We start from the raw sequence: 21002 nt of genomic DNA, 5'->3' as shown, positions 1-21002 counted from the left end.
AAGCCACAAATTGATACAGGCATATATCAACCATTTACATATTCTAACAAAATTACTTCTGCATATGATTTTGCTATGAAATACAAGTATGATATGATGAAATAAGTCTAAAAAAAGAAGAAATTTCTCTATCAAATATTTATTTGCTTCTTTTTAACTGAATGTTTAATTTTAACATGTCTCACACATTTCTCTTAAGGGGGTATTTGGTTCATTAAATTGGAATGAATTGGTATGAAATCTCATACTAAAGAGGTATGGATTATTCTAAAATCCATACTAGTCTAAAGTTGTTTGGTTTAAATATTGGAATGGATTATATGGTTCATTAATAGAATGGATTGTGAATTTTAGGGGGAGAGGTTGGTATGGGATACCATAGGCATGGGGTAGAGTTAGAATCCCTTGGGCATGACATTCCATACTCAATAAAAAAGCTAAACCAAACAAAAAAAATAAAAAAAATAGATGGAATGGATTCCAACCCATTCCAAATAATCCAGTTAAATGTAGGGTTGTTCATGGTACGGTTTAGTGCGGTTTAAATCCCAAACCGCACCAAATCAAACAGCACTAATAACCAAACTGCACCGCAAGTGCGATTTGGTGCGGTGCAGTTTAGCCAATTTTTTTTTTAAATTATAAATATTTTTTTTTTTTAAAAAAACTTACTCCTTCCGTCCCCTTTTGTTTGTCACTTTTGAAGGAAAATCACGGGAATTAAAATGGAGAATGTGAAGTAATGAAAATATATGGGAACAACAAATAAAGCAATAAAAGTGCATGGAAAAGAGACATTTCCAATTAAAAAAAGTAATTAAAGTACATGGGAAAGAGAAATTGAGAGATTCCAGAGTGTAAAACATTAAATTAGTCAAAAGTTGGCACAATTTTTATGGCAAATGTTAGGGTAAAATAGGAAGAGGACTCAATGAGAATAAAAAAATGAGGGTATAAAAGTCTTTTTATGTATCTTAATAATAACGAAAATATAAAATGTGACAAACATTTAGGGGCACCTAAAATGGCAAAAGTGACAAACAAAAAGGGACGAAGGGTGTATGTTATTTTGTGATTTATAACTTATAATTCAAATATTAAACTTTTTCTAACCTTTAATTAGCTAATAGTAAAAAAATTACATCATATTTTAAAGTTTTTTAATATATTTTTTTTAATAAAAATAGTATAAAAATGGTCTAGCGGTTTGCGGTTTGACGGTGTAAACTGCAAACCGCATCAAAGTGCTGTTTATGGTGCGATTTGGTCTAATTTTTTTTGAAAACTGCACCAAACTGCAAGTCATTTTTGGAAACTGCAAATCGCAAAATTGCGGTTTGGTACTGTCTAGACCGCACTCTAAACAACCTAGCCATACGACCCCTAGTTGTGTTTTGTGATTTCTAGTAATGAAATATTAGAAATACTTGTGTGAGGCCTTATTATATTTGCCTCGATATATAATTCCAATATACTCTTTTTGTTTTATTAAGAGCATCACTTTCTTAAATAAACCGTTTTTATAAGTCCATCACTTTCATTTTTTGGATATCTTCCCTTATTTTTAAGTACGTCTCTCTTCTCACATGGCCTTCACTCATATGGAGTATTTTTATTTTTTTTTTTGGAAATTTTGTATTATACCACCCATAAATAACCTACCTTTTGAAATTACCACCTAAAAAATTTATTTAAAATAACACTTACAAAAATGAAAAAAAAATTAGATTTCACCACCAAAAACAGTTAAATCTACCGGTTTAAAAAAATTTCTTCGATTTTCGTACTTAAAACATGTCCTTTAGAGGATATGGGGTCATTTTTGCCCAAAGGATTTGATTTGTGGTCAAAATTGGCATATAATTATTAAAAATGCCTCATTTTGCGTGTGTCACGCAAACCAAGATGTTTTTTAGTACGCAAAACGAGACATTTTCAATCACTTTTTGTAAATTTTGACTTCAAATCGGATCTCAAGGGCAATATTGGCCCCAAAACTTCTAAAGAGCATGTTTTTGGCACGAAAATCGAAGAAAATTATTTAAACGTTAAATTTAACGACTTTTTTTTTTAACGAAAAGTGTTAAATGGTGATGAAATCTAAATTTTTTGTCGTTTCTGGGTGGTATTTTAAAATAAATATGTTTTGGGTGGTAATATCAATAAGTGGTTTATTTGTGGGTGGTAAAATACAAAATTTCTTTTACTTTTTTATTTATTTATTTATTTTATTTTTATTTTATTATTTCTCTCTTCTCTCCACGAATGTGTTTTATACTTTATCACGCCCCCTCATACTAGAGCTCGTTGGCTTGAAGTGTGGATGCAGCATGGGCCCTCCACATACTAGACCTGGTAAATGGGTCATTTGGGTCAGTTATGGGTCGGGTCAATTTTAGGTCTGGTCATTTCGGGTCAGTTAACATTTGGATCGGGTCATTTCGGGTTTCGGGTATGATTCGGGTCGGGTCATTTCGGGTTTCTGGTATGATTCGGGTCAGGTCATTTCGGGTCAGGCCATTTTTGGGTCAAGTATATTCTTGTCATATACGCGTCGGGTCAAAATCAGGTCAGGTCATGTTCCGCTTGTTCCATTTGTGGATCAAGCTCAAATCAATAATTTTAAATTTTGTTATTGTTATAATAAGAACTATCAAATCAGTTTATGAGCTTAGCTACGGTTGAATATGAACAATTTGAGTTATTTTTGGTACCAGACATTTTTAGTTCAATTATTAAGTAATTTTATTTCGGGACATTTTGGATATCGGGTCTGTTCGGGTATCGGGTTTGTTCGGGTCAATTTCGGGTCGGGTCAGTTCGGGTGAGGATCGGGTCATGTCCATTTTCGGGTCAATTATGGATTGGGTCGGGTCAATTTTGGTTTTGGGTCGATGTTTTTGGGTCAATTTCGGGTGATTTGGGTCGGGTCAGAGGGTCTAGGTCATAATTGCCAGGTCTGCCACATACCCAACGTTTAATATTCCACTTGAAAGTGGGGGGTGAATGAGATTTGAACATGTGACTTTTGTGTCACGTTGACTCTGATATCATGTTACAAGACCAATTCAACCAAAAATTTTAAACTCATGGCTGAAACCCAGGAATATATTTTATACTCTAGCACTCTCTCCGTTCCAAGAAAATAATTCCTCAATTTGACCTTTATTTGTGCTTTATTCATAAGATTAAACATTGTAATGTGGGTAATTGTCAGAATCATCTATCTCAATGTATAGTTTTCATCAAATATTAACTTCTTATAATGTATAATTTTTAATTGGTGATCTGATCAAAGTTCCGCGTTAACAAATGTACCGATCAATGTGAGACATCTATTTTGAATTGAAAGGGAGATTATAAGTTTAGTGTTCGTTCTTCCCTTCAAATTTATTGCAAGTGGATTGGAACTTAAAAGTATCAATAATTTTAGTAGTAATTTCCTAAAGCTATTAGAAAATTAAAAATATGTTTTCCCTTCTTATGTGTTATCCAGCTAATGGATAATGTCTTGAAAAAGTTGCAAGAGGGAGAACAAAAAGAAAGAGGGGGATTAAAAGGAAAAATTACATAATTTCAAAACAAAAGATAATGATTTACGAACAAACTTTTAGTGCAACTGTTTTTCTAATATAAATAACTTCATTTCAAAAACGGGTATTATTCTTGATAAGGTGCTTTAAACCTTTAAGAGATTATAGACTTTATAGTAGTTTCAATGTAATGTATCCCATAACCTTTTTAAAGCTACTTAGATCTGAGTCAGCATCATATTTTCTGTCTTTTTTTCATAACTTTTTCAAATTTCATTATGCACTTTGTTTTGGTGCATTTTTTTTCTTTTCTTTTTTATTTTTTTTAAAAAAAATAAAAATTTCCTACCATTAAATATAGGTACGGTGTCAAACAAATCGGTTGGATGGATTAAGATGGGTTTGCGTTTAATTTAACTATTTTAGTCATGGTTGATTTGAGTTTGGTGACATAATGTCCCACAAATGGCAGACCAACATTCACAACGAGTGTTTTGGACAAATCATTGAAAGGGGTTTCTGGCATTTCTGAGTAAGGACAACATAATATCAAAGATTTTAGTATAAAAGTGTAGTAAATTGTATTAGCCAATGTATATATGAATGCCTTCTATTACAAAGAGTATTACTATTTATAATAACTTGTAAATCTAATAAAGGTAATAATCGAAAAATCTTTATTGTTTTGGTAATGTTGACAATATTGAGTGGCATCTTCATCTTTTAGGAAATGTTAACTTAGTTGATTGATATTTTCTTGATTCGCTCCTTCAATCATGGGATGTAATTGACTAATTGTGCTTGTTGCCCAAGCATTCATTACGCGTCATCAAATGGTCCGAGCTTTGAAGGGAAGTTGTCTTTCTCAAAAAGGCGGTGGACTTACACAAAAAGGTGCAATTAAGTCCGTACTCAGTTGGGACCACTGTGTGAATAATATTTCGTCAATCAAGTGATTCATTTCCTGATTTAGCTTTATTTGATTGATTCTATAGTCTTGATTGATTTCATAAAATCTTTAATCGATTGTTGACTTCTTGATTGGATCAATCAAATCATTTGATTGATGAGCTATGATTTTATTGATTTCTTTGACCATGCATATTTTCCTTTTTCAGCTTGTTTCCTTATTATGCATAAGTGAAGTTAAATATTGTATTCTATAATTGATTCTTTAATTGATCTTTTCCTAATTCATAAGTTGCTAGAATTCGCTCCCAACAACGAGGATTTAAGGTGTACATAATTTTGCATACATCCTTCATTTCATTGTAATTCAAATTATAGATTGTGATATCTATATTAGTCTTGCATAACTTTGATGAATTATAATTAATTAATTGTCACTTTAAAAGGTTGAACTTTTGAAAATTTGCAATGACACTAGCTGACTAGCACAACAATATTTTATGTACAGAGTAGTAATAAAATTTAGTTTAATTTATTAATAAAACATGCATGCAATCAAATTTAAACCCAAATGTTGCAAATATATGGATACGTAAAAAAAATATAGTGCCACCTTAATTAATTATTTATTAATCTATATATAGTGTTTAAAAATTCAAATCGAGAAAGACACATGTTTCCATCCTATTACACTTTCCTATCTTCTTTTCCAATCCAATGTGTCACATGTCTTCTTACATTTTTAATTTTTTATTACATTATTTTAATTCTTTCATTAAACTTATATTTTCATCTACCCAATTCAATTCAACCTTTTTCTTTTCTCTTTATGATTTCAGTCCCTCCACCTAAGGCCTCATTTTGAATTATAGTCCCAAAAATCAATTTCTTTAATCATGTTTTGTTACACATTACACTCATAATGATTTATTGGTATTTCCTCACAATCTCTCAATGCAATTTTTTAGGAATAACATGTGCATTACACGGGACAGAATACTAGTTTATTTTTAACAATTGTCTCCTATACAATTGTTGATCATTAGAGTTAATATTATAAAAGTTAATAATTTGAGAATACACTTTATTACTTATCAAATAAGATCACACATGGTAAAATTTGTTTACTCATACTCCGTATGTAAATCGATCACCGGCCAAATATATATGGTTAAAAGTTTAATATTTCTTCAAGTCTTTAACCCTTTGAATTGTAAAACTATATATTCACAAACTCGACGTCTATTACATACTACTAAAAGTTAAACTAAGAACGACACTTGGACACATATTATCCAAAAATTTCCTTCCAAAGTGACTTTCTTTAAAAAAATCATTGTTATATAGTAAAAGAATGTTTGTATCTAACTAATGACTTTCACTTTACATAAATTATAAGTAAACTTCCTAAAATATCAAATTGCCTATTATAGCAATTTAATTAAACATCCTAAAATATTAAATTGCATATTATACTCCATAACACTTATTATTTTCTCTTGCATATTGTTTTTTTATTTTTTATTTTTTTTATTTAATATTATTTTTGATACTTTTTAATTCTTGCCTACTTGGTTAGTCAATTAATTATACTTTACACCTTTTTTTTATAGATTTACTTTCACTATAATTATTTGACAACTGTGCAATGCACAAGATTTAACCTAGTTTATACAATATGGCAAGGTTATGTTGTGTTCACTACTTATTGCACTTGAGGGGTATATAACGTAGCTTTGAAAAAACATTGGGTACAATTTAGAAAATTGATGTGGATTAAACCACAATAAGGGATACTAGCAATTAGGATTAAACCTAATTCAATAAAGTTTTGATCTTTTCGACTCAAACAAGAGGAAAAGCAACGTTTTGAAATCAATTCGATTCACTCGAACTAACTCACAATTTTCATATTTTCATAAACAAATTAAACTTAAAAGCTAGATAAATTAAATAATCCTAACAAACTCTAATAATATCTTATAAAAAGATAAAATTTCTAATCTTTATCTTAAGTAAATCATACGAATACGAAAAATTAAATCCTAAAGAAAATAAATCTAGACCAAGATCCTTGATGCTTGATCCACATCAAAAATCCAATAACATAGAAGCTAAGTTTAGTGTAGAAGAACCCAATGCAATATTTTTTTTTTTTTTGGTTATATTATCTTCTATCCTAAAAATTATTCAACTTAATTCCAACTTATTACACATACATTAATGAATTAAATATATGATTTGAGATGATTTATCATATAAAATTTTTAAATACCCTTGGGTACACCATTATATGATACCTTAAAATTCTATTATAAGATGGTCTCATATTTACGAAGTGAAGATGGTCTCATGTACAGTTGTACAATGGTAGGAGAAGCATGTTGTGTTATTGGTGTTTAAGTTATTTTTACCAATGTGTTTGTTTACCTTTTCTAATCATTTTTTCAAAATACAATGCATGCCACCCACATGGATATGTTACACTTATAAAAAGTAGAAGAAGCATAAAATTTACATTTGCTAGTTATCTATAAGATACTCCGTATATTGAAAAGAAAACTATAATTTTCTCTTATCTTATACGGTTTATTTCTTAATATCAAAACCCCCCCACCCCCACCCTCTTTTTTTTTTTATTATTTTCTTTTGGCGAACAATTTTTTTTAGCAATATTGTTTGTTTGGATAGCAAAGTAGAAGAGAAAGAAAAGAGAGGGATGAAGAAGGAAGGGGGAGGAATGGAAGGGAGGGAGAAGGTAAGATTACATTTTTCCTCCAAATCTTTTTCCAACATTGGAAGGATTTGATTTATTAAGAAGGGAGGGAGAATGAATCCTTCTTTTTCTCTTTCCTTCCTTCCTATCAAAAGGTTACCAAAGAAGGGAGGATGAATCCCTTCTTTTCTTCTCTTCCTTTTGCTCCAATTCTCTCAATCCAAACAATGTGTTATGTGGCTACCTCGCTACATGTTCTTGAAAAGTTTCTCTTTTGTATTGATATTAGATTAGATTAGATTATTCCTCAAAATTTTTAACAAAATGCATCATTTTGTATCTATAAATTTGACCAATAATAATATATGTAATTGTTTATTCAATATTTAAAAATTATAGAAAGTAAGTGTTCTTACAATAAACACTATAACTAATCATCCATCATATTTTACAAATAACATTAGCTTTTTATTATATTTTTTTTTTATTTTTACAACAGTAAAAAATATATTCAAACTTTGCATCATACAGATAGTGCAAAAATTAATCTAATGCATTATCGATGTGATGATGTATATTATAATGTTAATGCTCTTATTAAATCTTAGGGTTGTCTTCAATTCGTGTACATGAGACCATCTTATAAACTTTTTTTTAAAATATGGTAAGGTTACTGGGCCTCTGTCGAAGGCTCCTATCACAGGACACCTGCAAGCTGGCAATGTCTAGAGGGTAAGGCTAGAGGAGCTGAGGGGATTTGTTCATGGTAAGCTTAAAACCTTACACCTCGAGGATGTGAGGCGACCCCTGAACCATTGCACTAGGAGGTCTTCCTCATGAGACCATCTTATATTTGAGTTTTCTAGATGTAGATAATTTGAAATTGGTTGAACCCTACCGACATTTGAGCTAAAAGTAATGCTTAACATTACAGTATTTGACTTTGTATTTGGGAAAAAACACCTATGTATGGACTTATACAAAGTTGCACGTCATGCATTCTTTGAGTAGACTTTGTTATTTTCATGTGAATAACAAAATCGTACGAATAATAAATTGGTAGTAGTACTTTGCATTTTATAAAGTTATGAATAAGAGGGTTGATAAGCTATGGAGTGTATGGACTATTCTGACTACTGATCACCCTTTGCATGTTTTTTTGAGTCATCTTATCACTAATATATAATTTCATGTCCCCCCCCCCCCCCTTTTTTTTCGCTCATTTTATTTCATGCGTAACATTGTCATTTTGTATCCATATATGTTCCACTCTTTCGCTCTGCAAAGTAAAAGGTTATTTTAAACAATTACTTCGTAATTATTAAATTAAGTGTCCAAATACATGCCATGTAGCATAGAATGCTTTATGTTTGATTCATTTAACATGTCGGTGTCTTCCCTTTTTTTCCCCCCAAATTAGAGATTACAAATATTATTGGCTGAAAATAGTCAATTTTATTGTGATTTTGCTATTTTGACCCTTTTGCTTTAATTTATTTAAATTAGTGTTATTTTTAATAAAACTACATTATGTGAGTGTAGTTTGTGCCTTTATGATGGAATTTGTTCAAGTTGAGTTATTTAATTTCAATACTACCTCCATTTTTATTTAGTTGACACCATTTTATTATCACGCTTATCAATGCACTTTTTTAACGATTAATATTTCTAATTCTCGACATTGTAAAATTATAAAAAAAATGGATATTAATAAAATATACATTTAAACGATTCAAACAAGATCCTACTTGACTTTGTTTTATCGTAGCTATAAATCACAAAAACTAGTCAAAGTGTAATTTGTGAATAGTGTAAAAGTCAAACGGTGTCAACTGAAAAACGGAGGAAGTATTATACATGTTGTTTCTTTGGTAAAGATTTATGTAGGATTGAAATAGTATTGAAATTAATTATTCAAATATAATTAGATCAATCAAATGGAATTAATATTCGCAGTTAATTACAAATTTACAATAGATATTTTCCCTAATATAAGTGATTGCTATTTTTTTTAAAAAAAACCCTAGTTGTCAGCTTTCTATTTTTTCTCTCCAGGGTTCTTAAAAAAAGTGTTTAATAGGCCAAAAATAGTCAAATTTATCCGGAAATTTGGCTATTTTCGACCCTTTTCCTTTAGTTTCTTTACGTTATTGTTATTGAGTTCAATAAATCTACACTGTTTGAAGGTAGTAAGTACCCCTGTAGTGGATTTGAGTGTAGAAAGTGCCCCTATGGTGGGCTTTGTTCTATTTTTCTTTTTGTTTTTGTTTTTTGAGTTTAGTATAGTACAAGTTGTTTCATGGGTAAAGATTTGTGCGGGATCGAAAAAGAGGTTGATCCTTCGATTACAATCAGACGAAAATTTTCTTCACGACTACAACAGATCGATAGACCCCCTCATCGAAAAAGGTTGTAAATCACAGCGATATAAAAAAGGGTATGAAGAAAGTACGATTTGCAACAACGATCGTAGCTTTGCTAAAAGGAAGCTTTTATTTGATTCAATTGTCATGTATTAATTAAATTTAAATCTCTTTGTAGATGTCGTATAACTTTTTATTTATAAATCAATCGTCTTTATTAAAAAAAAAATTACAATAGATCTATAGACCCCATAATTGAAGCTTGAAGAATGTTATGTAAACACGATAGATAAAAGAGTGTGAACATTATTGTTCGTTATGCAACAATAATAATCACAATTTTGTTGAAATAAACTTTCAGTAGACTCAATAGCTTTTATATATATACACTACCATCAAATAATGGATCCGGGGCAAGTAATTGAAGTAAATATGTTGGAATAAGAAAAGGTTTGACAAGTAATTGAAGTAAATGAATATGTTGGAATAAATTTTTAGGGCTTGTTTACTTTACCTTATTTTTTTTCATCTGAACTTATTTGATTTGGTCTAATTTGATCTGAATTTATTTGATTTGATCTAATTTGGTCTGGTCTGGTCTGATTTTGATTGTCTGATTTAGCCAAACTTTAACCTTAAGTGTACGATAATTTATAATATTTATAAGGAAAAAATATATCAAGTCGTTGTTTGGATTTTATTGAATACATGAGAGTATGAGACAGCCAAATCATATGATTTCATAGCTTTTTGAGCCTATAATGTTTTTCCATCGTACAAAATTAATAAATCGAGAAATTGAAGAATATAATCGAAGTGTTAATAAGATATTATATTATGATTAGGTGTAGCTTAAAAGTGTAATTTTTGCAAAATTCAATTAAAAACTAAAGTTGGAGATGACATTACCCTTTAATACGTAGTAAGTGAAAAAGAACAACCGTTGAGTTAGACTTTAGATAACATGTATAAGTTTGGACTTAGGGGGTGTTTTGTATGCAAATTAAAATGGAATGGAAAGGAAAGGAATAACAGATAAAAGGGGAATGGAAAAGAATCATTTAATAAAAACTTTTTCATTTGATTGGTTAGAAAGGAATCACTTAAACCTAATTCCTTTCTTTTTTGTTTGAGAAGGGTAAGGGTAATGGTTACCTTAAATTAGGTTGAGAGAGATAACAAATAAGTGCATACCGGCCAGGCCATTACCCAAATAGATAGAAGGGGAATGGAAAAGAATCGTTTAATAAAAACTTTTTTATTTGATTGGTTAGAAAGGAATCACTTAAACCTAATTCCTTTCTTTTTTATTTGAGAAGGGTAAGGGTAATGGTTACCTTAAATTAGGTTGAGAGAGATAACAAATGAGTGCATACCGGCCAGGCCATTACCCTAATAGATAAAAGGGGAATGGAAAAGAATCGTTTAATAAAAACTTTTTCATTTGATTGGTTAGAAAGGAATCACTTAAACCTAATTCCTTTCTTTTTTGTTTGAGAAGGGTAAGGGTAATGGTTACCTTAAATTAGGTTGAGAGAGATAACAAATGAGTGCATACCGGCCAGACCATTACCCTAATAGATAAAAGGGGAATGGAAAAGAATCGTTTAATAAAAACTTTTTCATTTGATTGGTTAGAAAGGAATCACTTAAACCTAATTCCTTTCTTTTTGTTTGAGAAGGGTAAGGGTAATGGTTACCTTAAATTAGGTTGACAGAGATAACAAATAAGTGGATACCGGCCAGGCCATTACCCTAGCCCTAAGTTACGTTATGAGCAAAAATTGTTACTCAAACCTTCTAACCAAACACTTGGTAACAATTTGCGTATTCAAAAGCAAAATGATTATGATATATCATGTTTTCAAAATTACTATGTAGAGAAGGGGACTAAAATTAGATTAGTAGAATATGGCAATCAATTAAACCTCAGATTTAAAGTTCAGATTGGCAAATTAATAAGCCGTCAAAAAATAAAATTAAAAGAATAAAAAAAATAACAAATAATGGCGCGTATTATGTGCATGCATGTGGCTAGCCTGGCTACATCGTGTGGCCGCCTGCAAAGAAGTTAGTAACTCCTATAACACTAACAGAATAACCCTATAATACTTACAGTATAATCCTGGCCTACAAAATACTAACAGAGTAACCCATGCATTACTAACCCCTATTATATTGACAGAGTAACCCTCTATAACACTAACAGAGTAACACCTATAATACTGACAGAGTAATCCCTACAGCACTAACAGCGTAACCTCTATTATACTGACTGAGTAACCCCGACAACACTAAGATAGTAGCTCCTATATTACAAATTAATAGGAACCCCTATGGCTATATATATAACACTAATTGCAATGATGGAGTTTTTAGATGCTTGTGGTTGAAAGGTATTTTCTACTATTATGCTTCGTATAAGATTTGTTACTCCTTCAACATCACTAAAAAACAATATACTAAGCATATAAATAGAAAAATTGATGGTCATAATCTAAAACAACTTTTCTAAAGCCCAAATAGTTGTCATCCTAAAATACGTACTTGCCAACTTGATCTTCTATGTCAATTTTCTTTAGAATTTTGTTTCGAATTGTTTTAGGTTATTTTCTACATTTTTTAAACACTATTTTCTACATTATTTTAGAAGAATAATATTGGATTTAGTGTAGGAGTTATGAGTTATAGATTCGTAGATATCTTGAGAAGGATAATAATAATCACAAAGATTATTCATAATACATACTACAGTAGTATATTTAGTTTTTGATAATACATACTAGTATATTTAGTTTTTGTTGAAAAAATGACACTATTCAATCAATTCGATCATCTCAATATGTCATAAACCCAACTCGTTTCCTTCGAACTTGCAGCCTACATGCGTACTTTTGCCCATACATTAACTCACTTAATGTCTTAGTAATCAGCAATCTTAGTGTGTTTACAAAAATTAATTTGAAAGATTTAATTACCTAAGACAGAAGTAGTACTAGTTAGACTATGTTTTACCTTTATTTTGCAACTCTACATATCTTCTCCAAACATCGTTTACATTAAGTCCTATAGAGTGCACCTAAAAAAGTTAATCCCTTTGTCTCGAATTAATCCTAGCTAATGTTTTTTTTATAGGCATTTTAATTTTATTGACTTTATATTTTGTTAGGTGATAGGTGTTAGAGGAATAAATTATTATTGTTATTATTCAAAAATGTTTCATAAGTTTTTGAGTCTGATGGCGAGGAGTTTCTATTTTTTGAGGTCATGTTTATTTCACCTTATTTTTTTCTGAGCTTAAACTATTTTTACTAAAATAAAATTATTTTTGCCGAAGTTGAATTATTTTTACTGAACTGAAATTATTTTTATTGATCTGATTGTCTATTATATTTCTTCTTTGAATTTACTGGTTTTTACTAAATTGAAATTATTTTTACTGAACTGAACTTATCTTTACTAAGCTGAAATTAATTTAAATTGAAGTTATTGTTAATGAACTAAAATTATTTTTCCTCAAAAAAAAAAAAAAAAAAAAACTGAAATTATTTTTACAAAATATTATTTGTTTAAGGTGAAGTGACCAAAACCTAAGTATAATCGACTAATCATTATTATTACTAATTATGTGTCATATGCCAACAATTAAATTAAGTATACATGCATACATATGGATTCAATTACAATATTGAATACATATGTGTTGTGTTTTTATATTACTGATTATTATTTAAACACTAATAAAATAATAAGGGTGGTTTGAACATTTTAAGGGAGACACTACCACATCCATGCTTCACCTATACAATAAAGATTTATCAAATAAATAAAGTTCTAACAAGTTAAATTCAGTGGTTTACGTACTATACTCAAATCTGTTTCAAATGGTATTACTCACTTTTAATCAATAATGTGACAACATTATTGGGTGAAGCGATCAACGCTTAAAAATGGGGTAAAAGTATTCAAATATATTCATAGCAAAATCCAAACCTAATTATTAATTTGGATAGTTGGAATGAATACAACAATTTAGATAAAAAATTAAAAAAAAAAAATTGCCTTTTCAGTTTGGATCAAATTGGATCCAAAATATCAGAATTCTTACACTGATAATTTATCCGTTATCAAAGTTGTGATATGTTGTTATGTTTTAGAGTTTTTTTAGAGTCCAAGACGGTTGTATTGTTTTTTAATGCTTATTATGGGCTTATGAGTTGTTAAAGATATGAGATATCGGAAAATATAATTTTTTTTAATACTTCCGCAAGTGAATGCTCTTTAAGCATCTTAGAAAATGTTTGTTGGTAATGACTTGATGTAATACATCATGCGTGGCTTTTGTCACTCTTTGAGAATGAGATTAAGGTGATTTATTGTGAGTTTGTGTTGTTGACAAGGTAAAAACAAAGGGTCTTAACCTTTGAGTTTTATCAAAAAAAAAAAAAAAAAAAAAAACCTATAAAATCTTTCTGGCTCTCTTGTGTCGTGAGACAAGATATATTGGTTCTCTTTGTGCTGTGAGACAGGGTTTATTTGTTGGTTCTCCTCGTGCCGTGAGGCAGGGTTTGTAATTTGATTCGAGCATGATTTGGCTCCTTTGGATATGAGTTTGGTTTTGCTATAAAATAAAATCAATAAGAGATTTGAGTGTGGTTTGCTCTGAAATACTAATATTTGATTGGAGCTCAGTTTTGCTTAGGAAAACCAAAATACGACGAGTTTAATTTGAAAAGAAGAGACGTTCTTGTTGTAATGTTATATTCGCAGGTTCGAAAATAATGACGTTCCTGCTTGATTGATGACTGATGAGTTCGAAAAAGATGAGCGTTCTCATCATTGAATAAAAGAAAAATTGAAGGCAACATCACCAGAGTATTTCATCTCGACTTCAACAAAGTGAAGAATTTCCAATCACAACGTTCGTGTGTACTACTGTCACGATTGCGGGAGGGTGTTATGAGATATTGGAAAATATAAATATATGTGTGATTAGGGCATTCTTCGGTCCAAGACTGGACCAAAGACCGAAAATTAGAATTTTAAGAACCAAAAACTGGACTGATTAAGCTGGGACCGATTCTGGACCAGACCGAAATAATCGGTCCAAACCCTGGACCGGACCGCTTTGGACCGATTTAAGAAATTTTTAACAAAAATCTAAATTTTTATTAATTTTTTGGAAAAGCCGAAAAAAGTAAAGGAAAAACTATATTTTAACGTCTTTTTCTGTATGTTTAGTACAAAAAAGCTCATAAAATTAAAGTTTTCTAAGCTTATTAAGGATAATCTTAACCATTATTTAAGGTTTCACGCATAATTTTAAGCAAAAAAATCGGTCCGGTCCAAGACCGGTTTTTATAGGGTTTTGGACTGGACAGGACTGAAGACCAAAAAAATAAGTTTTTAGACCCGAAGACCGAACCGATTAATTCGGTCTGGTCTGGTTCGGGGTCGGTCTGGTCAGGTCTGGTCAATTTTTTAGGTCTGGACCAATTTATGAGCACCCCTATGTGTGATATATTTTCCCTAGATATAATTAGGAGAATAATAAATTTGGGATTATTTATGTTAACATATTATTTAGAGAATATATCTTTAGGGTTTATGGTTATTCTAGTATGTCTTTTAGGAAGATAGTTTCTTATCTTATGATCTTAGATTTTGTATAAATACTCTACCTGAATAATAAATCAAGCCATTTTATTATCTCTTTCCCCCAAATTTGTCATGGGTCAATGTTTGTGCTTATAATAAAATTAAAGTAAAGACATTACCTACTTATAAGTCATATTGAAATAATTAAAATAAGTTCAAATCAGAAAAAATAAGTTCAAATCTGATCAGATCAGAAAAAATAAGTTCAGATCAGATCAGATCAGAAAATATAAGTTCAGATCAGATCAGATCAGAAAATATAAGTTCAGATCAGATCAGTTAAGAAAAAATAAGTTTAGATCAGATCAGATTAGATTAGAACATATAAGTTCAGATCAGAAAATATAAATTCAGATCAGATCAGATCAGCTTAAATCAGGTGAACTAAAAAAGGCCTTAGTGAATTATCGAATTGGATTGAACTCAAAAAAAAAAAAAAAAAAAAACTGTATTATAAGTTAGATTGGATTGGAATTGAGCCAAATCTAGACCGAAACTAAACATTCGATTGGTTCACCCTTAGCTAAGATCATGCAAGAAAACATCTTTCAAAGCAACCTAGTTGAATATTCTTCCACAAAGGAAACTACCTAGATCTAGAATAACTTTAAATTTAGCCTCAAAAAATAAGAATAACCATCTTCACCAACTAATCCAAACAAACTGATCAATTAAGCACCCATTTTCTCATACCCTTCAAAAAATAGTGGAATACAGTGCATATTTTTCACTTCACAATACTTTTTTGGCTAGTTTACCACCACCCACCCACATAATAAGTTTTAATTTTATTAGTACATTCACTACCTCTTATATTGTCAGTAAAGAAACCATGTAAATAAGCAGTAAATAGCAAAAAGAAGTTTGCAATTTGTCATAAAAAAAATTAAAATTAAAAATTGTCGGTTTAGTTTAAATTAAAAAGTCGATCATCTAAGTTAATATTCTCTTTGTTTACTAATATATCTGATAGATAGTGGTAGTTTTCTTGTCTTTTAGCTTATTCAATCTTTTTTTTTTTAAAAAAAAAGAGGTATTTTAACTTAAATCAAATGAAATTCTGTCAGTATTTGTGCATGGAAATAACTTTTGTTATCAGCCACATTTGCAGCTCACTAGAATTTGTTGTTTTAAGACAATGTATATATTTGTCCTTAATTAAAATAAAAAAATTAACATATGCATGGAAATAACTATTTCTATTACTTTTTATCTTAGTATAAATTCACTCTTACTTCAATAATCTTATCACATCATTTCCTTTTCTATATTTCATTCTTGTGTTTTTATTTTATTTGTTTCGAGGTTTTGTTACTAAACAATAGAATGGAAATGGAGATGGTACACGGGGCGAAAAGCCGGGTTTTCACTAGGGGGTTGAGTGGCCTTAGAAACTTAGTTGTGAAGTTAAAAGAGAAGTGTGTTGGAATAGCTAAAAATATAAAGAAGATAGCTAAGGATGATCCAAGAAGAGTTATCCATTCTTTAAAAATGGCGCTAGCTCTTACGCTAGTTAGCTTGTTTTACTTTGTTAGACCTCTTTATGAAGGGTTTGGTGTCTCAGGGATGTGGGCTGTGTTGACTGTCGTGGTCGTGTTCGAGTTCAGTGTAGGTAAGACCACCCTCACTTGCCATCAATTGAAAGCTGAAACCAAATTTCACAAACAAAAAATTGCTCATGCGTATAAATTTTAGTACATGCATGCGAATTTTGATATATTACTGGCTTATTATTTGTTTTACTCCGTATTTAGGTGCAACTATAAGCAAAGGTCTCAATAGAGGCTTAGCAACCTTAACCGCCGGTGCATTAGGTGTTGGTGCTCAACACTTAGCCGTTCTATTTGGGACGAAAGGAGAGCCCATCGTCCTTGGTATCTTGGTGTTCTTATTAGGTAAACTACTTTATTATGCTTATCAATTCGTTTTTATGCATAAGTAACACTAACCAGTGAAAGTTCAAAAAAAAAAAAAAAAGTGTTTGATTGACTGTTAGGTTGGCTACCCTTGTAAAAGATAATGAGAAAAATGTGTATTAGTACAAACAACAATTTAAAGAAATAATTTGACGTGTATGCCACTTCTCTTTAAGGGGAAAAACAAAATTTTTTGATCATGAAATAAATGAAAACTAACACGGCAAAAAGTTGTGCAACTTATACATGCAAAAATGACGCTTACTTTAATTTACACCTGCAGCTTCAATGTCGACATTCACAAGATTCGTGCCAAGCATCAAGAAGCGATACGATTATGGAGTACTCATCTTCATATTGACGTTCAGTTTAGTAGCAGTCTCAGGGTATAGAGTTGATGTGATCTTAGTACTGGCGTACCAAAGATTATCGACCATTGTAGTTGGTGGTGCAACTTGTATGATCGTTTCGATTTTTATTTGCCCGGTTTGGGCTGGTGAAGATCTTCACAACCTTATCGCCGGCAACCTTGAAAAGCTTGCCAAATTCATGGAAGGTATATATATGGCTACATTAATTTGTTATTTCCTCTCAATATATGTAGTTTTCACTTTATAAACTACAACTACGATTTATTCTTAAACTATACTCCGATCCTTTTTAAAAAGTAACATCTTTAACATCTATAATTAATAGTCGCATATGTTTGATGAAAGAATCCCAAAAATATCATCACATTTTGTAAGATAAGATTTGTTTATGATTTAATTTCATATACATGTATATTTACTAAATTAGGTCCCGTTCACTTTACCTTATTTTTGCTTAACTGAAATTAATTTTACTGATTTTCTGTTATATTTATTCTTTAAATTTACTGAATTTTACTGAACTGAATTGAACTTATTTTTACTGAACTGAATTATTTTTTTACTGAACTAAACTTATTTTTACTGAACTGAAATTATTTTTACTGAACTGAAACTATTTTTACTTAATATTAATTTCTTAAGGTGAAGTGAACAGGCCTTATAAATAGTGTAAGGAAGTTATAGCTAAAATTTAAATGACACGAGCACACACCTATTTAAAAGGTTATTTTTTTTTTTATTTTTTTTTTTGTACAATTATGTTGTATCATTTTATTCACAAGGTAATATTACTATATATTTTATACTATCATTACATTTCGAGAGTTATTATTCATTCTATTTTCAGGGTGAGTTATATCTTGAATATAGCAAGACATATTAACAAGAAAGGATAGACTAGTAATTATTCATTTTATTCTATAATTTTGTAAAAATGGCAAGTTACTTAATCTTTTTAAAACAATTATATTAACAGGATTTGGAGAGGATTATTTTACGTTTCCTGACAACGATAAGATCAGCATGAACTCCAAGAAAGATGGCAAATCATACCTCCAAAGTCACAAAAGTGTCCTTGCTTCTAAAACTAATGAAGAGAACTTGGTATGTGAAGATCCCATTATCTTTTTCATTTTTAATTTATGTACGTACATTAACTTTTTCGGTTGTTACCATTTATTGCTTCGTTAAATAATAACCACTAATTTTTTTATAAGTAATTAAATATATTAATAAAGGTATTAATATGATCATGAGATTGCCACTATCTTCTAATAAAAATGTACTAAAACATATATTGTACTTTAATATTGTTATGAATTATAAAATTGTGATCTTTTGCTAAATTAGTAAGTTTAATTCTTTAATTAACAGGCAAACTTTGCTCGATGGGAGCCATGCCATGGTCAATTTAGACTTCGCCATCCTTGGAAACAATATGTCAAAGTTGGAGCTCTTGCTCGACAATGTGCTTACCACATTGAAACTCTCTGTGGGTTTATCAACACTGAAGCCAAGGTAAATACATCTTGCTATATCATCGTAATTGGGGCGCTATCATACATTAGAGATCAATCTCCTCTACAGTGTTGCCCTTTTAACTCTTTATATAAGAAGATATAATGTTTCACCAATTGAAACAAACATATAAGAATATGTAGACTAATGATAAACATTAACAAAAAAATTACACAATATCATACAAATAATTTAATTAGATCACATACGGAGTAGTATTTTGCATAGCCAAATAAATAAAATCTCCTTCTTTTTGGCTAATTAAAATATAATTGTCGGAATTTATCCAATCTATGACATATCATTTGATATTTAATTTTCTCATTTTGAATAGAACCTACACATGTATGTATGCATGCATGATTCAATAATTTGAATCATTTTCTTGTTCAAAAATGATTAGCTCTTAGAGTGAGGCCAAAGGCTTAAACTTAATCATTTTTGAATTCATTTTATTTGACCATAAAACGATTTACGTTTACCCTATAGGTACCAATGGAGTTCCGAAGAAAAATCAAGGATTCGTGCACGAAAATGAGCATCGAATCAAGCAAGGCATTAAGGGCAATGGCTTCATCCATTGAAAAAATGGCTCATCCTAAACAAGTCGTCATGCATCTAGAGAACTCCAAACAAGCTGCAAAAGAACTCGAAAATGTACTCAAAACAATGCTATATGGACCGGAAGATATAATAGCACTCGTACCGGATGCAACCGTTGCATCTATACTAGTTAACATTATCACTTGTGTGGAGAAAATATCAGAAGCTGTTCATGAACTTGCTAATGTAGCACATTTCAAGGAAAAAATCGAGGCCACAGTCTCACCGGAGCCGACTAAACACACGGCAAAACTTCACCGTGGCATTGTGAATCCGATGTACGATGATGGTGATCGCGGTGAGGTTGATTACGTGGAAGTAATTGTATGTGATCAAAAGCCTCAAAAGATTGGGAATTGTATAGAAGGGGAGATAAGGGTTGATAATAAGTGCTCAAATAACGTAAATAATAGTACTGTTATTAGTCCTCCATCTATAATTACATGCACGTGAAGCTCTTTTATTTTTGTTAAGGCATCCATGCATGAGTTTTACTTAATTCAGCTAACTCTTTAATTTTTCTTCATCTTTTAATTGGGATTACTACCTCTATCAAAGATTATCAAGTTTTGATCTTGATCATTCACTTATTTTTAGCATATCATTATATATTATTGGCCTAGAACAAAAAATGCATGTAAATGGGAGATTCTAGCTAAAACATGTGACATTGAGGTACGTACGTTATTTTAACTTAGTTCGAGAAGAAGATGAAAGAAGGGGTGATTTGGGAAGTTTTAAAAAAGTTTATGCTAATAGACACACACACTTATTTCCTAAAGAGTACAAAGCTATTACATTTTAAAATTAATTTAATTTTTTCGTGCTCACTTAATACTCTCTTAAATTGTCCATTTGGAAGAAGCTAAGCAAAAATCTATAAGTGACTTTTACTTTACACTTCATTCTTTCCATTTCCTCTTATTTCAGCGCGTTCAAAATCAAATGCCTCTCTTTAAAAGAAAGGTTATCGATCTTTTGCTTAGCTTGACTTAAATGTCGAATGACTTTCGATGTGTGCAAAAAATTAAAGGATTTAACTCAAATAACCTTCGTACAATTTTAACACCATTACTAATTCGTTAAATTACTTTCTTAATCTTAGAATATCTCCAATATTATCTATCTTAATACAATATTTGATAAGTTCGTATGTGGGAAGTGTATACTTGTTGGATACGGAGTACTCCGTATATAATACTTTTAATAATGCTATATATATGCTTGAAAACTATTACATATAACAAGTAAATTTATGAGCTTAATTTGATTTCCATCACTCCATTGGGTACAAAGATCTCTTAATATACTTCTTTTTTGACCTCCTTTGAATCACAACACACTACTTATATTGAATTGGCAAAAAAAATTTTTATTAATTAATTTTTTTTTAATATATCTTTTTAGTTCATGTA

General features: G+C 30.3%; 1 protein-coding gene across 1 annotated transcript; it reads left to right on the top strand.

Annotated features, from left to right (window-relative positions):
* Positions 1-16413: 16413 nt before the first annotated feature.
* LOC110733788 (aluminum-activated malate transporter 8-like) lies at positions 16414-20103 on the top strand. Its single transcript, XM_021913845.1, has 6 exons — positions 16414-16791; positions 16934-17074; positions 17379-17651; positions 18443-18570; positions 18841-18984; positions 19474-20103. The coding sequence occupies exons 1-6, from the start codon at positions 16506-16508 to the stop codon at positions 20038-20040; spliced, it is 1539 nt and encodes a 512-aa protein (XP_021769537.1). The 5' UTR covers positions 16414-16505; the 3' UTR covers positions 20041-20103.
* The last annotated feature ends 899 nt before the right edge of the window (positions 20104-21002 follow it).

The sequence above is a fragment of the Chenopodium quinoa genome, unplaced genomic scaffold (genome assembly GCF_001683475.1).
Source record: "Chenopodium quinoa cultivar QQ74 unplaced genomic scaffold, ASM168347v1, whole genome shotgun sequence".
In the NCBI taxonomy this organism is placed as follows: domain Eukaryota; kingdom Viridiplantae; phylum Streptophyta; class Magnoliopsida; order Caryophyllales; family Amaranthaceae; genus Chenopodium; species Chenopodium quinoa.
The sequence above is the reverse complement of the archived record's forward strand: the minus strand, read 5'-3'. Positions and strand labels throughout refer to the sequence as shown.

What these genes read in the sequence shown, in the direction of transcription:
- LOC110733788 (XM_021913845.1), top strand. Translation starts at nt 16,506, where the DNA reads ATGGAAATGGAGATGGTACACGGGGCGAAAAGCCGGGTTTTCACTAGG. An exon ending in GCTTGCCAAATTCATGGAAG is followed by an intron (nt 17,652 to 18,442) that starts GTATATATATGG and finishes TTATATTAACAG; the next exon opens with GATTTGGAGAGGATTATTTT. An exon ending in AAACTAATGAAGAGAACTTG is followed by an intron (nt 18,571 to 18,840) that starts GTATGTGAAGAT and finishes TTTAATTAACAG; the next exon opens with GCAAACTTTGCTCGATGGGA.